General features: G+C 37.8%; 1 protein-coding gene across 1 annotated transcript in view; it reads left to right on the forward strand.

The window, feature by feature from the left end:
- The window catches only part of Ube4B (Ubiquitination factor E4B), a 538,247-nt gene that overhangs the window by 55,967 nt on the left and 467,453 nt on the right, over positions 1 to 14,827 (forward strand). The window contains exon 2 of the mRNA XM_090389644.1: positions 580 to 988. Within this exon, the coding sequence (XP_090245770.1) occupies positions 580 to 988 (409 nt within the window). The remainder of the gene's footprint in view (positions 1 to 579; positions 989 to 14,827) is intronic.

Raw genomic sequence — 14,827 nt, forward strand, 5'->3', positions numbered from 1 at the left:
GAATGCCAGTGGGTGCAGCTTTAGCTATTTTCACTAGAAGAATGTCCACAACAGGCCTTTGGGATTGCAGTGTTGTTTCTTCCTTCCATCTTTTTACAGTATTGACTTTGAAGGGATTCTTATGTATGGATTCCTATGTTACTTTCTTCAGTCTTGTCACAATATCATCCTCAGCTGAATATGAAGGGTTCAAATGGATTGTAGTAATTCTTGCAGTGGCAAATGATGACTATATGATATTTAACAATCATTCTGCTTTAAAACTTAAGTTCTCTACTGGAATCCATTACTGACTACCACTAAAGTCTTTGGTACTGTTGCAACAATTAGTAATTCCTTAAATTTGGTTTTGTCTTCTTTACTGGTGTAAAGAATGTCTAAATACTTTAAAGGGAAATATAATATTAAAGAATAAAGTTTGGAGAATATACCTAAGCATGTTCTCATTTTGGAGGATATTCTGGCACTTTGGAATACTTCCTACTGGCATTATTATTTTTGTGTTTGTGTACAAGAGAGAGAGAGACTGAATTTGAATTGTAACATAACTGATTTTTTTTTTTTTTTTTTTTTATATAGTTAAGAAAAAAGAGGTTGGCCAGGTTAGGAGGATTGGGATCAAGTTCCCCTTCCAAAGACAACGTCCCCTCAGGACAGAGTAGTGAATCTCAGGAAAGCAAATCTTCAACTTCTTTAGCAACAGCAGCTTCAGCACCTATCGGTATACATTTCCCTACTTCATTCCAGTCACCATCCAAAGTTCCACCTTATTCCACAACTTCCAGAGATGAGCTGAGTGATTCAGCCTCCCTACCTTCTTCTAGTGAAGTCTGTAGTAACTCTTCCCCTCAAACTAGATTGGAGTGTGGGGAAATGGGTAAAAATGGGTTACAATGGACCAGTTCTGTTTCAGAATTAGATGAGAATTCTAAGATATTTTCTAGCAATTCAGTGGAAAAAGTTACAGACTCTACAGATGAAACAAAAGGTTGAAATTTCCTAATCAGAATATCATAATTCTAGTTAAGGGTTTTATTATGTATTAATATGATGTTCTTCAGAATTCTTTAATGATAATTGTAATGTGATGATTATTTTTGAATTTTCTGTTTATCGATAATTTTCTTTTTGTAAAAAAGGGATTTCAATGGTATTCAGAATTTTACATTTGTTATTAAAAAAAAAAACAACACAATTTTGTGTGCTTATTGCTGTATTTCTAACTCTGATAACAAGTATGCAAATTTAATATAAATAGAAGAGCTGGGCTGAAGAGTGGTTCCTCAGGCTTGTTCCATTCTTTCAGGTATGATAATCTAGAGCTTGCTAGCTGGGAGTCTAGAAAATGCTGATGTAACTACTATTCAGGTCCCATTTGTGAGTCAAGTGGAACCAATTTCAGTGAAGTCCTGTCATTCTGCACAAACCAGATCCTTTAATTGCACCTTCACTATGGCAGGATTTTATAACCCTGGATCTGCAGATAAGAATCTGCAGATAAAGGAACCATTAGGTGCTAGTGATCACAGTGTGCTGATGTGGGATTAACTCAAAGATGTAACTACCATCGGGGGGTAAAGGGAAGGGTCTTTGCTTTCGTAAAGTTTGTTTTCTAAATTCTATAAAATGGGACCAACTGTTGATGTTACCGACAGCAAATTCTAAATGGGAAGCATTCAAGAGTGTAATCTTGGAAGCTACTAGGCTTTTTGTCCAACCAAGAAATACTGTTCAAGGTTTAGGCCTAATTGGATGTCAGATGAACTAATGAGACTCGCGGCAGAGAAGAAAAATGCATGGGATACACAAAAATTATCAGGTGATAATTAATATCTAGTGTCACACTGCTTCAATTTGTACAGCAGTCTTTATCAAAACAGGCAAGATACTGCTTTGGATAAAGGGATAGTTGAAATTATGCTCCCTTATGTTTGTGTTCTACAAAAAAGGCAGGATCCATCAGCAATATGTTTGCTCAATTCATTCCAAGCCTTAAAACAGATCAATCAGATGCTGCATTTTGCAAAACTAAAGCCTTTTCCAAGTAAGAGCACTCTTTTGTTCTCTTCACTAATCTGCTTGCTAATCTAAGCATATGATGTCAAAATGATTATTTGCATCCAGGGGCTTTGTTACTGCATCATGGTATCCAACCGAAGTGGTCAGAGAATATTTGCCCATAATTCATCCCCTTCCTTAGCAGCAGATGACAAAGAGTAGTTATCAATGGACTGCTGGGAACATTGGTGTTTTTTATATTTATGAATTTTATTGATAAAGGCATATCAGGCTTTATGTCAAAGTTTCCTAAAGGTTTTCAGGGTAGTTAATGATGGTAATCAGTGTATGCGGGATAGATGTGTGGAAATTTGCCTTCAGCAGCATGTGGTTGATTCTTTTGGTATTCTTTTGGTGTAGCAGGATCTAGAAACATTGAGTAGATGGGCTGTGAGGTGGCAACTGAATTTTAACATTGACAAATGCAAAGTACTGCATATGGGTAGCAGTTACCCCAGAGTAACATACCAACTATGCTGTACTACACTCAGAATAGTAGAAAATGGAAAAGACCTGGGGATAATTGTATAGTCAGATATGAAGTTTTCTGAGCAGTGCAGACAGGCTGCAAGAGTAGCTCATGGGGTTGGTCAATGACATATAGTAATTTGGCTAGCAGGAATAAGGAGGTGATTATCCCCTTGCATAAGGCAATGGTCAAGCCACACCTTGAGTACTGTATACAGGTCTGGAGGATCATTTCAAGAAAAATGTTGAGCTACTAGAATGAGTACAGAGAAGGGTAATGAGATTAGTTAGCGGAACAAAGGGTTGCTGTTACCAAGATAGGCTTAAATTCCCCAAATTGCAGTGTCTAGAGACTAGGCACCTGTGAGGTGATCTGATTGAGGTTCATGTTGAATGGTTTGAGCAAGCTCAATGCTGATGGAATTTTTTCTTTTGCTCAGATTCGGCACCCGAGGGGGCATAAATTAAAATTAAGGAAACAGTTGTAGAATAAATGTGCAGAAATTTGCCTTTAGCCAGCCGGTGGTTTGTTTGTTCAAACAAGCTTCCATCTGTCGTGGAAGCTGACAGCTTAAATATATTCAAGGCTGAGCTAGACGAACTTGTGGAGTGAATGGATAGGTGAAACGGGAAGGTTTTTTTTTTTTTTTTTGCCTGATGCTATATAAGCTTGCTTTCTTGCATCATATGCCTCTACCAATGCTAAATTATTCTTGTAGGGATGGTTCCCAATAATTGTATTGAGGCCATTCATGATAAAAATGTAGCATATCACAATTGGCTTTTATCAAAATTTCCAGCTTCAATTTCTGCCCATGAAATGGCTCACAACAGTTGTAAAACAGTTATTAATCAGTCTAAATTTTATTTTAAATAGATTGAGTAGAAAACATGCTTCTTGTCCAGATGGTGGTGGAACATTCTGGTCTCTTTCTAAAGCTGTTGTCTATAACTTTTGTCCATTGATACTCAGAAAGCAAGTGTATGAGCTGCATAAGCTCATACACTTGCTTTCTTGCATCACATGCCACTGCTACTACTATTATTACTACTCCCACTTCTTACAGCCTGATTGGTCTATTGCATCTGTAGCTAAAGATAAAGCCACTTATTAGCATCCTATATTTCTTCTAACTCTTGTATCAACAATCTTGGTAAACTACCTCCTGTCACACCCTCCAGTATACTATACTCACTGCCTCCTGTGGTCTTCTGACAGAAGAATGTTAGAATAATTCTGACCTCAAGCTTTCTTGACGCCAAGAAAGCTCCAGCCCTGAAGGCATTTCTCCACTTGTTCTCATAGCCTGTGCCGCTGAGCTTGCTCATGTTATGTGTTCCCCTTTTACATTTTCTTATTTAATGGTGTTTTTCCTTTCTGTTTGGAAGTTGCCCATATCCAGCCAGTTCTTAAAGAGAGTGATAAATCCCTCCCTCTGTCTAGTTATTGCCCCCATTGCACTTACTGTTACTCTTCCCAAAGTAATGCCAAACTTCATCAATGCCCAACTCTTAAACTATCCCAAAACCTTCCATTTGATCAATAATCACTAATATGAATTCTTATCATGTCATTGCACTGGTATGTATTTGTTTATGTTACACATTTTTGGACAAATTCAGTTGAGAATTTTGCTGAAAGTCATGTAATTGAGCACAACATTTCTAAGGCACATGATCATATTTGGCATGAAAGTCCTCTAAACAAACTCACATCTTATGGCCTACTGATTTTTTGCAGTTCGGTATCCAGTTTTCCCCCTGAATGCTCACTGTGAGTGATGGTAGATAACTGTTGTATCTTCTAACTTCTATGCTAATGCTGGCGTTCCCCAAGGTTTCAGTTCTTTCTCCCACTGTTTTTCTATTCTATATTAATGACCTTTCAATGACTGGAAATCCTAACAATAGTTTGTGTATAATGTTGGTTAATCGTAGCTTACATTACACTTTCCAGTTTTAAAAAATTTTTCCTACACAAACAGTTTTGATTTCTTGAATATTTGCCATTAATTACTTAAATGTCAATCTCTAGGTAATTCTTCATTGTGGTGAAGAAAATTTAGTTAACTTCAATTCTTCTAAAACTCAGTCCTGGTTTATTTCTCACAAAAAAGTACTGCTCCTGTACCTATTTTAGATAACACTCAGATTTCTAGATCTTCACATATCTCTGTTAGGAATATCCCTAACAATGGCCAACTCCCAATTCTGTCAAATTCATCTGTTTGCCTCTATTGATGTTCCAGTTCTACTAATCAATTGGAACTATATGACTTCCTATCTTCGAAGCTTGTCTCCAGTCCAGTTTTCCTAACAGTGAGGTTTTTTTCATTGGTTATTTTAATGTTTGTAATTCCAGCTGGCTTCATTTTAAATTATTTTTTCTTCTTTATTGGCATTAAATATGAAATATTTATAAAATTGATGAAATTAAATAGTGCCATCTTGACGTTTCACCCTTCTTGGATATGCGATGAATTTCTGCTTGTAGCCATAAGCAGTGCCAAGAGTTAGGATTCCAATTTCTTATTTAATGGAGAACTTATTTCAATGAATGAAGCATTTGCTGTCGTATTTACAACATTTTTAATGGATAATGGTATCCTCTTGTAGAGGGTACTAATCCGTATTTAGAAGTTTTAATAAATCATGGAAGGAATTAATGCATTAAAAAAACAGTATGCATGTAGAGTTGTGTTTTGAGGTTCATATTATTCAAGTTATGGTGCTGCGACAAGCATTCACGTGCACACACACACACACACACACACACACACACACACACACACACACACACACACACACACACACACACACACACACACACACACACACACACACACACACACACAAAACACATGATGCCGTTTTATTATTATAATTTAACATTACTACTGAAGATGTTCATAAAATTTATTTAAAGTGTACTTCTCATTTAAATGTAACTGCAAAATATAATTTCTCTTTTGAGAAAGGCATTTAATTCCTTACATCTGTCAGTTAATAATGGCACCAAATTATACAGATAATACTGATATTAATAATTAGAAATAAAAAAAACAAAAAAACTCAAAGAACCAATATATCCAAATAAAAATAATACCCAGATGCACATTCCCTAGGATTTTCCTAGTATACATGCAAAGTTTTAAGTTTCTAATTTATTTGTTCTGTGTGTAGCCCGTTTCATTTTTTTGAAGTCATTGTCTTAGCAAATAGACATATAGATTTAGTATTATAAATTCACTGCCCCAGTGAAATTAAATTTCATCTAAGTCAAAAAAATAAATTTTTCTATTAAAATAGTTTAAATTCACAAAAGAAATGTGAATAATGAACCAAAAAAAAAAAAAAAATTTGTGTTAAGTTTTAAATATGAATTTGGTATTGTTTCAGAGAGTTGTATTTTGTTTGCTTTGAGTTATTTTGCAAAACCATTTCATTATGATAATGATAAATCAGTTATTGTAATAGATGTATTATTCACTAATAAACATCTATTATATCGGCTAAGTTTACATGTGAGTTTTGACCTTATCTTAGATTAGCTTCTCTCAATAGAAAATAAAAAATAAACATTATGCCAATCTCTAGGTAATTCTTCATTGTGGTGAAGAAAATTTAGTTAACTTCAATCTGTCTAAAACTCAGTCCTGGTTGCAGATGATACAGAGGTTGGCAGGGTTGTTAATGACAGTAATGGCAGTATGCTACTGCAACAGGATCTAGATAATTTGGGCAGATGGGCTAAGAAGTGTCAACTGAAATTTAACCTTGACAAATGCAAAGTACTGCATATGAGTAGAAGTAACCCCAAAGAAACGTACCAACTGTGTGGTACTACACTTAAGTTGGTAGAAAATGAAAAAGACCTGGGAGTAATTGTGCAGGCAGATATGAAGTTTTCTGAGCAATGCAGACAGGCTGCCAGGGCAGGTCATGGGGTTTTGTCAATGATATATAGGAATTTTGCTAGCAGGGAAAAGGAGGTGATTATCCCTCTGTATAAAGCAGTGGTCAGGCCATGCCTTGAGTACTGCGTACAGGTCTGGAGGCCTCATTTTAGGAAGGATGTAGATTTACTTGAGCATGTACAGAGAAGGGCAACAAGATTGGTGAGGGGAATGAAAGGATCCTCTTACCAAGAGAGGCTTAAGTTCTGCAAATTGCAGTGGCTGGAGACTAGGCACCTGTGCGGTGATCTGATTGAGGTGTATAAGGCCTTGAATGGGTTGAGCACGCTGAATCCTGATGGGATCCTTCCACTTGTTCAGATTATGAACCTAAGGGGGCATAAATTCAAATTAAGAAAAGACAGATGTAGAATAGATGTGCGAAAATTTGCCTTTAGCCAAGCCGGTGGTTAATTGCTGGAACAAACTTCCATCTGTCGTTGTGGAAGTTGATAGGTTGAATAAATTTAAGGAGGAACTGGACAGGCATTTGGTGGGAATGGTGTGTTTTTTTTTTTTTGGCTGATGCTGCATAAGCTTATACACATGCTTTCTTGCATCACATGCCACTACTACTATTTCTCACAAAAAAAAGTGCTGCTCCTATGCCCATTCTTGTAACACTCAGATTTCTAGTCATTCAGATATCTCTGTTAGGATTGAAGATCATCTTGCAGGTGCCTGGAGAGTAGGCACCTGTGAGGTGATATGATTGAGGTGTATAAGGCCTTGAATGGGCTGAGTAGGCTGAATGCTGATGGCATTCTTCCTCTTGCTCAGATTAAGAAACTGAGGTAATATAGATTCAAATTGAGGAAAGACAGTTGTAGAATGGATGTGCGGAAGTTTGCCTTTAGCCAGCAGGTGGTTGATTGGTGGAACAGACTCATATTTTGTTGCGGAAGTTGATAGCCTAAATACATTTAAGTCTGAACTGGACAGGCATTTAGAACGAATGGAGGGGTGAAATGGGAGGGTTTTTTTTTTTTTTTTTTTGTTTGGCTGGTGCTGCATAAGAATGCTTTCTTGCATCTTATGCCTCTACTAATGCTTCTAAAACTCAGTCCTGGTTTATTTCTCACAAAAAAAAAAAAAGTACTGCTTCTATGCCCATTTTTGGTAACACTGAGATTTCTAGACATTCAAATATCTCTGTAACAATGGCCAACTTTCTAGTCTGTCAAATTCATCTGTTTCCTCTATTGATGTTCCTGTTCCACTAGTCATTTGTAACTACATGACTTCCTCTCTTCAAAGCTTGACTTTCTCCAGTCCAGTTTTCTTAACAGTAAGGTCATTTTCTTTGGTGATTTTCACAGCTGACTTCAGTTTTGTAGTCACATGGAGCCAGGGGGTCAAGATGCTGAGTCTTTTGCAATTACTAATGACCTTGCACAGATTGTTTATTTACTTATTTGACTGTTTGTTTATTTACTAGAATATTAGACAATCCTAACCACATGGCCAACACTTGATATTTTTTTCACGAGCAACTCTGTAAAGTAGACGATCAAGGGAAATAGTCCTCTTGGTGATGGTCTGTTCTCCGATGTAGCCTTTCTCTTGTGGCCATTCTCAGCCTTGTGTTGTTTGGCATTATAAGAATGCAAAGTGGGATGATCTGTGAGATTTATAATCTTTTTGTTGGTTGCATTACTGTTTTAAATCGTCTGAGCAAACAGTGATGTCACTGTTTGCTCAGACTGGGTCAGTGACATTATTCTTGTAGGGATGAATTCCTATATTCCATATTCCACTCTAAAATCTCGTCCTTTATCTAAATCGTGGTTTCTAATAAATGTGCTAAGGCTGTTCAAGATAAGAATGTTGCTGCATTTGGCTTGAATTCAAATCTCCAGGTTTGTTTTCTACCACACCAACTGTTTACATTTGTAAACAGTTATTAATTAGTCCAAAATAGATTTGAATAGGCAAAGATTAGAAAACTTGCTTCTTGTCCAGCCAGTAGTCGAGCATTCCAGTCTCCTGCCAAAGCTATTGGCCACAACTTTTAGCCATCTATACTCCCACCTCTGTTAGAACTTGATGGTTCTATTGCCTCTTCAGCTAATGATAAAACTCATATAGTTACTAACACCCTATTTTTCTTCTAACTCTTGTATTGTGAGCTTTGTAAACCACCTCCTATCATTCTCATTATTCCCCACTCCATGCCTCCTCCTGTGGTCTTCCTTCAAAAGGACATCAGAAGAATTTTAACTACCTTGATACCAGAAAAGTTCCTATATATGATGATATTTCTCCACTTGTTTAGATAACAAGTGGAGAAATATCATTTCACTCATCTCTTGGATGGGTGAAATTGGAAGTTTTTTTGGCTGATGCTATATAAGCTTGCTTTCTTGCATCATATGCCTTTACTAATGCTAAACCTGTGAGCTTGAGCATACTCTTGCTCTTTGTTGCCTTTTTACTGCTTTCTTATTTCAATGGTGTTTTTCCTTCTTGGAAATTTCTCATATCCAGCCAGTTTTTAAAAGAGGATGACAAATTCCTCCCATCCAATTGTCGTCCATTGCACTCTGTTCTATTCTTTCCAATTAATGGGGAAATCCATTAACTACCAACTTCTTAACTATTTCGAAATGTTCCATCTGACCAATGATCACCAATATGGATTCCATATGAGTTGATCCATTGGTGATATGTTGGCTTATGTTATCCCTCTGTGGACAAATTCAGTGGCAAAGTTTTTTTTTTTAGGAGCATCAGCAACTAAGGCCATGTTGCCCCGGGGTATGCAGTGGTCATTCCCTGACCTTTCCGTATCCTCCGTATTTGGTGGTCACGGGCTCGAACCCCTGTCTAATCAAGAAGCGTGTGCTACGCACTGCTGCTCCTGCCCACTTGGCTACAGAGGTGCCATGCCGAGAAAGAGAGACTGGAAGTTGGCATAATCCCTATTAGAGATGTGTGAATTTGTCTACAAATTTGAGTGCATCAAAGATAAGCATAGCAGCAAAAGAATCCTTAGCAAAGGTAAAGAAAGCCAACACGAGAACCACGGGAAACGTTCCCCGCTACTGCAGTCTCTCTCTGCATTCTCGGTAAACAGATGGTGCGTGTTATCGGTAGTGGCAGTAGAAATCGGTAACGATGTATTGATTAGTTTTTTCTCATTATTAAAAGCAGATTATTGGGGTTCATGAGCATAATGCCTTCATGGCTGAAATTTACTTATGGGTACACCCTCCAGACTGCCTCAGTCTTAGGTTGTTTATCCCCCCCTTTCCCACTGTTTTAAAATAGGAAAACGACTTCTACAGATGCTGCGTGTTATCAGTAGTGGCAGTAGAAGTTCATTTCCTATCGAGAAAAAACAGCGGAAAGGGGGGAAAAACACCCTAAGACTGAGGCAGTCTGTAGGGTGTACCCATAAGTAAATTTCAACCCACTCATGAACTCCAATAATCTGCTTTTAATAATGAGAAAAACACTAATCAATACATCATTATCGACTTCTACTGCCACTACCGATAACACGCACCATCTGTTTACCAAGAATGCAGGGAGAAACTGTAGTAGTGGGAAACATGTTTTCCCAGTAAGTTAAGCAAAGTTTCCCTCAAAGTTTTAAATAGCATAAAGCTTAATGAGCAGTACCCACCTTAGATAATCTGCTATGTTACGTGGAATAGGATGGAAGAATAATTTGAAGCTTAAGTATTTTTAAAATAATTTAGAATAAGTTAAGATTATGAATGTGTGAGCACGGAATTAAAATATGCTCAAGGAAGTAGAAATGCACAACTTTGTCCCTGGTTGTCATTAGAGAATTAATTTAAACTTTAAAAATATTAAAGATATTTAAAAATATAAATTATAAATTATATGAGACTGGTGAAGATTGGCTTCACCGGTCATGTACTTTTTCTGACAGAATCTCAGTTATTGATTGATTCAACTACTGCTCATCTCAGATGCCCAAATTATTTGCCGTATGATTCCTTTCACCTCAAGGTGCTACTTGTGCATATGTCTGTTCTGATATTCCCTGTCAGAGACTTGGTAATTTTGAATTTCCCCTCTTTGATCTTCTCTGGTTTAAAATCTCTCTACGTCATTGTGTCAAATTCATCTGTTGTCTCTACCGTTCTCCCACTCCACTAATCACTTTGAGCCGACCGGGCTAGCCAGGTGGGTAAAGTGCCTGCCCGGCAACACAAAGGTCGTGGGTTCGAATCCCGCCTCGGGCTTAGATCAAAGTACTGCAAAAACTTTGAGAGGTGCATTATGGCCACAGAAGCCGATGTGCCAACAACTACCAAAAAAAAAAAAAAAAAAAAAGACATTGGGCTCTTTGACTTCCTCTCTTTGCAAGTTGACTCTCTCCAGTCCAAGTTTCCTAACAGTGCAGTAATTTTCCTTGGTGATTTTAATGTTCACAACTCCAACTGGCTTCCGTTTTCTAGTCACACCGACCCAGCTGGTCGAGATGCTGAGGTTTTTGCAATTACTAATGACCTTGCACAGATTGTTCATTTACCTACAAGAATATTGGACAATCCTAATCATACAGCCAACACACTTGATCTTTTTCTCACAAACAACCCTTCTAAGTACACGGTCGAAGTGAGAGGTCCTTTACGCACTTCAGATCACAACTTGGTGATTGTCTCTTCTCCAATGGAGCCTTTATCTCATGGCTATTCCCAACCTCGTGTTGTTTGGCATTACAAGAATGCAAAATGGGATGACCTCTGAGATTTCTTTTCTTCTTTTCCTTGGTCGGATTACTGTTTCAGAACTTCTGATGTCAACGTTTGCTCGGATTGTGTCAGTGAAATTATTCTTGCAGGAATGGAATCCTTTATCCCACTCTCCTCTTTAAAATCTCTTCCTTTATCTAAACCTTGGTTTTCCAATAAATGTGCTAAGGCTGTTCAAGAGAAGAATGTTGCATATCATAATTGGCTTGTTTCTAATTCTTTAGCTTTATTTTCTGCCTACATCAAAGCTCGCAACAATTGTAAAGCAGTTATTAATCAGTCCAAATTAGAGTTTGAACAGGCTAAGAGTAGAAAGCTTGCTTCTTGTCCTAATGGTAGCCGAGCATTCTGGTTTCTTGCCAAAGCTATTGGCCGCAACTTTTGCCCATCTCTGCTCCCACCTCTGTCCAAACCAGATGGTTCTGGTGTCATTTCATCCAAGGATAAAGCTGACCTGCTAGCATCCCATTTTTCTTCCAACTCTTGTATTAATGATCTTGGTAAAACACCTTCCTCCATTCCCAACACGCTCCATTCATGCCTCCTCCTGTGGTCTTCCATGAAAAGGATGTCAGAAGGATTTTAACGAATCTCGATGCTAATAAAGCTCTAGGTCCCGGTGGTATTTCTCCACTTGTTCTCAAAATCTGTGCTCCTGAAGTTACTCCTATTCTTTGCTGCCTTTTTTCACTTTCTTATTCCAAAGGTGTTTTTCCTTCTGCTTGGAAATTGGCTCATATCCTGGGAGTTCCTAAAAAGGGTGACAAATCCCTCCCATCCAATTATTGTCCCATTGCAATTACTTCTACTCTTTCTAAAGTAATGGAGAAATCAATTAACCGCCAACTCTTAAACTACCTAGAAACCTTCTGTCTGATCAACGATCGCCAGTATGGATTCCGTCAGTGTCGATCCACTGGTGATATTCTGGCTTATGTTACCATTTATGGACTAATTCAATGGAAAGGTTCGGTGAAACACAAGTAGTTGCTCCTGATATCTCAAAGGCTATCGATCGTGTTGGGCATAAAGGTCTTCTAAACAAACTTTCATCTTATGGTTTGCCATCTGTTTTTTGTAATTGGTTATCCAGTTTTCTCTCTGATTGCTCACAGAGGGTTGATGGTAGATGGGGCGCCTCCGTAGCCAGGTGGGAAGGAGCAGCAGTGCGTAGCACATGCTTCTTGATTAGACCGAGGTTCGATCCTGTCAGCACCAAATACGGAGGATCCGAAAAGGTCAGGGAATGACCACCGCATATCCCGGAGCAATATGGCCTTAGTTGCTAATGCTCCTAAAAAAAAAAACCAAACAAAAGAAAAAAAACAAACCGATGGTAGATGGCTCTCTGTCTTCTAACTTATCCACAAATGCCGGTGTCCCCCAAGGTTCAGTTCTTTCCCCCACTCTTTCCTCTTGTATATTAATGACCTTCTTCCATTGACTGGAAATCCTATCCATAGTTTTGCCAATGATAGCACATTGCTTTCCATTTTGAGAAACCTTGCCCTGCTCAATCAGCCTCAACTTCTCGAAAATCTGCTACCAATTCCATAAATGCGGATCTTCAGGTAATTCTCCAGTGGGGCAAAGACAACTTAGTTGATTGCAACCCTTCTAAAACTCAGTCTTGTCTTATATCTTGCAAAAAAGGATTCTTCTGCTCCTATACTTATCTTTGGTGACACTCCGATTTCTAGGCAAAATGATATATCTCTTTTGGGGATTACCCTGACTTCTAATCTCTCTCTTGGCACAAGAACATTACAAATATTGCTTCCTCTGCATCTAAAAAACTTGGTTTTCTCTTTCACTCTCGCCGTTACTTTCCTTCCAAACAGCTGTTCACTCTGTACAAATCTCAAATCCACCCTACCATGGAATATTGTTCCCACAACTGGGGTGGTGCCCCCAAAACCTCTCTTAGGCTTCTTGATTCCATTCAAAGGAGGGCAGTTAGGTTAATTAATGATTCATCTCTAACAGAGTCTCTCCCCTCGCTGTCTCATAGACGTACTGTTTCTGCTGCATGCCTCTTCTACAGATATTTCCATGGGTACTGTTCTTCTGAATTGGCTTCTATAATTCGATTAGACCGGGTTTCAAACCCGTCACCACCAAATACGGAGGATGCGGAAAGGTCAGGGAATGACCACCGCATATTCCGGAGCAATATGGCCTTAGTTGCTAATGCTCCTAAAAACAAAAAAACAAACAAACAACAAACAAACAAGCTTCTATAATTCCTGCTCCCTCTTTCAAAACAGTCCGAACACGTGCAGCCACTAGTTAACATCCATTTACTGTCCAACTTCAAACTCACAGAACCAACTTTTCATCTTCCTCGTTTATTCATTCAACTGCCATTTTCTGGAACAACTTTCCTTCGTACGTATTTCCTGAAAATTACAGTCTACAGAAGTTTAAGTCTAATGTCAACAAATATCTTCTTTCGTCTTCTTAACCTCCAACCCAAGCACAGTTCTAAGTACTATAGGTTCTAATACCTCTCGTGTTTGTGGTTTACATAAAAAAAAATATTAGATTTTTATATTTAAAAAAAAATAATAATTCAGGATATTAGAGCTGAAAAGGAATTAGAAAATATGAATTGGAATATCATCGGTTTGGCTGAAACAAGAAGAAGAAATGAATCACTTATAAGTTTATCAAGTGGAAATCTGCTGTACACCAATGGAAACAGTGAAAGGAGTGAAGGTGGAGTTGAGTTTCTGGTCCATAAAGATTTTAAAAACAACATTTTGGAATTCAAAAGTACATCACCAAGGGTGTCAAGAGTAATACTCAAAATTTCTAACGGTTCAAGCTAAAGATTATAATGATTTATGCACCAACGTCGAGCCATGATGATGAAGAGGTTGAAGAAATGTACACCGAAATTGAGTGTCTTCTAGATGAGCAGAAAACCCATTACACTATTATTATGGGGGACTTCAATGCTAAGGTTGGAAAAAGACAAAACAACGCAGAAAGGGGAACTATAGGAAATTTTGAAATCGGTGAAAGAAATGAAAGAGGTGAAAGACTTGCAGAATTTGCAGGATCTCAAGGATTGTCAGTAATGAACACTTTGTTCAAGAAAAGGGTGAACAGAAAGTGGACATGGAAGAGTCCAAATGGATTAACAACTAATGAAATCGACTTCATCCTCACTAACAGAAGATATATTGTGAATGATGTTACCGTCCTGAATAAAGTGAATGTTGGAAGTGATCACAGAATGTTAAGATGTACACTTGATATAAATGTAAGAAAAGAAAGGAAAAAACTGAGTCGAGTAAATAATACAAAGGTCTTTGAGATAACAGAAGAGGAGAAAAAGCAGTATGTACTGGAACTTAAGAACAAGTTTAAGCTTCTGCAGACTGCTCAGGACCAAGATATCGACGAGGAATGTTACAACTTTCTGAAAGTGATAAAGCCCAAGAAACCTATAGGGAAAAAGAAATCCAAAGAAGAAAAAATTAGTCAAGAAACACTTGTCATGATGAACCAAAGACGACAAATGAAAAGCAAGAAAAACACTGACAGGGAGAAAATTGAGTATACTGAATTATGCAAAGCCATTAGAAAGAGACTCAGAGAGGACATAAG

Source organism: Mastigoproctus giganteus, chromosome 2 (genome assembly GCF_048544385.1).
Source record: "Mastigoproctus giganteus isolate SK-2022 chromosome 2, ASM4854438v1, whole genome shotgun sequence".
In the NCBI taxonomy this organism is placed as follows: domain Eukaryota; kingdom Metazoa; phylum Arthropoda; class Arachnida; order Uropygi; family Thelyphonidae; genus Mastigoproctus; species Mastigoproctus giganteus.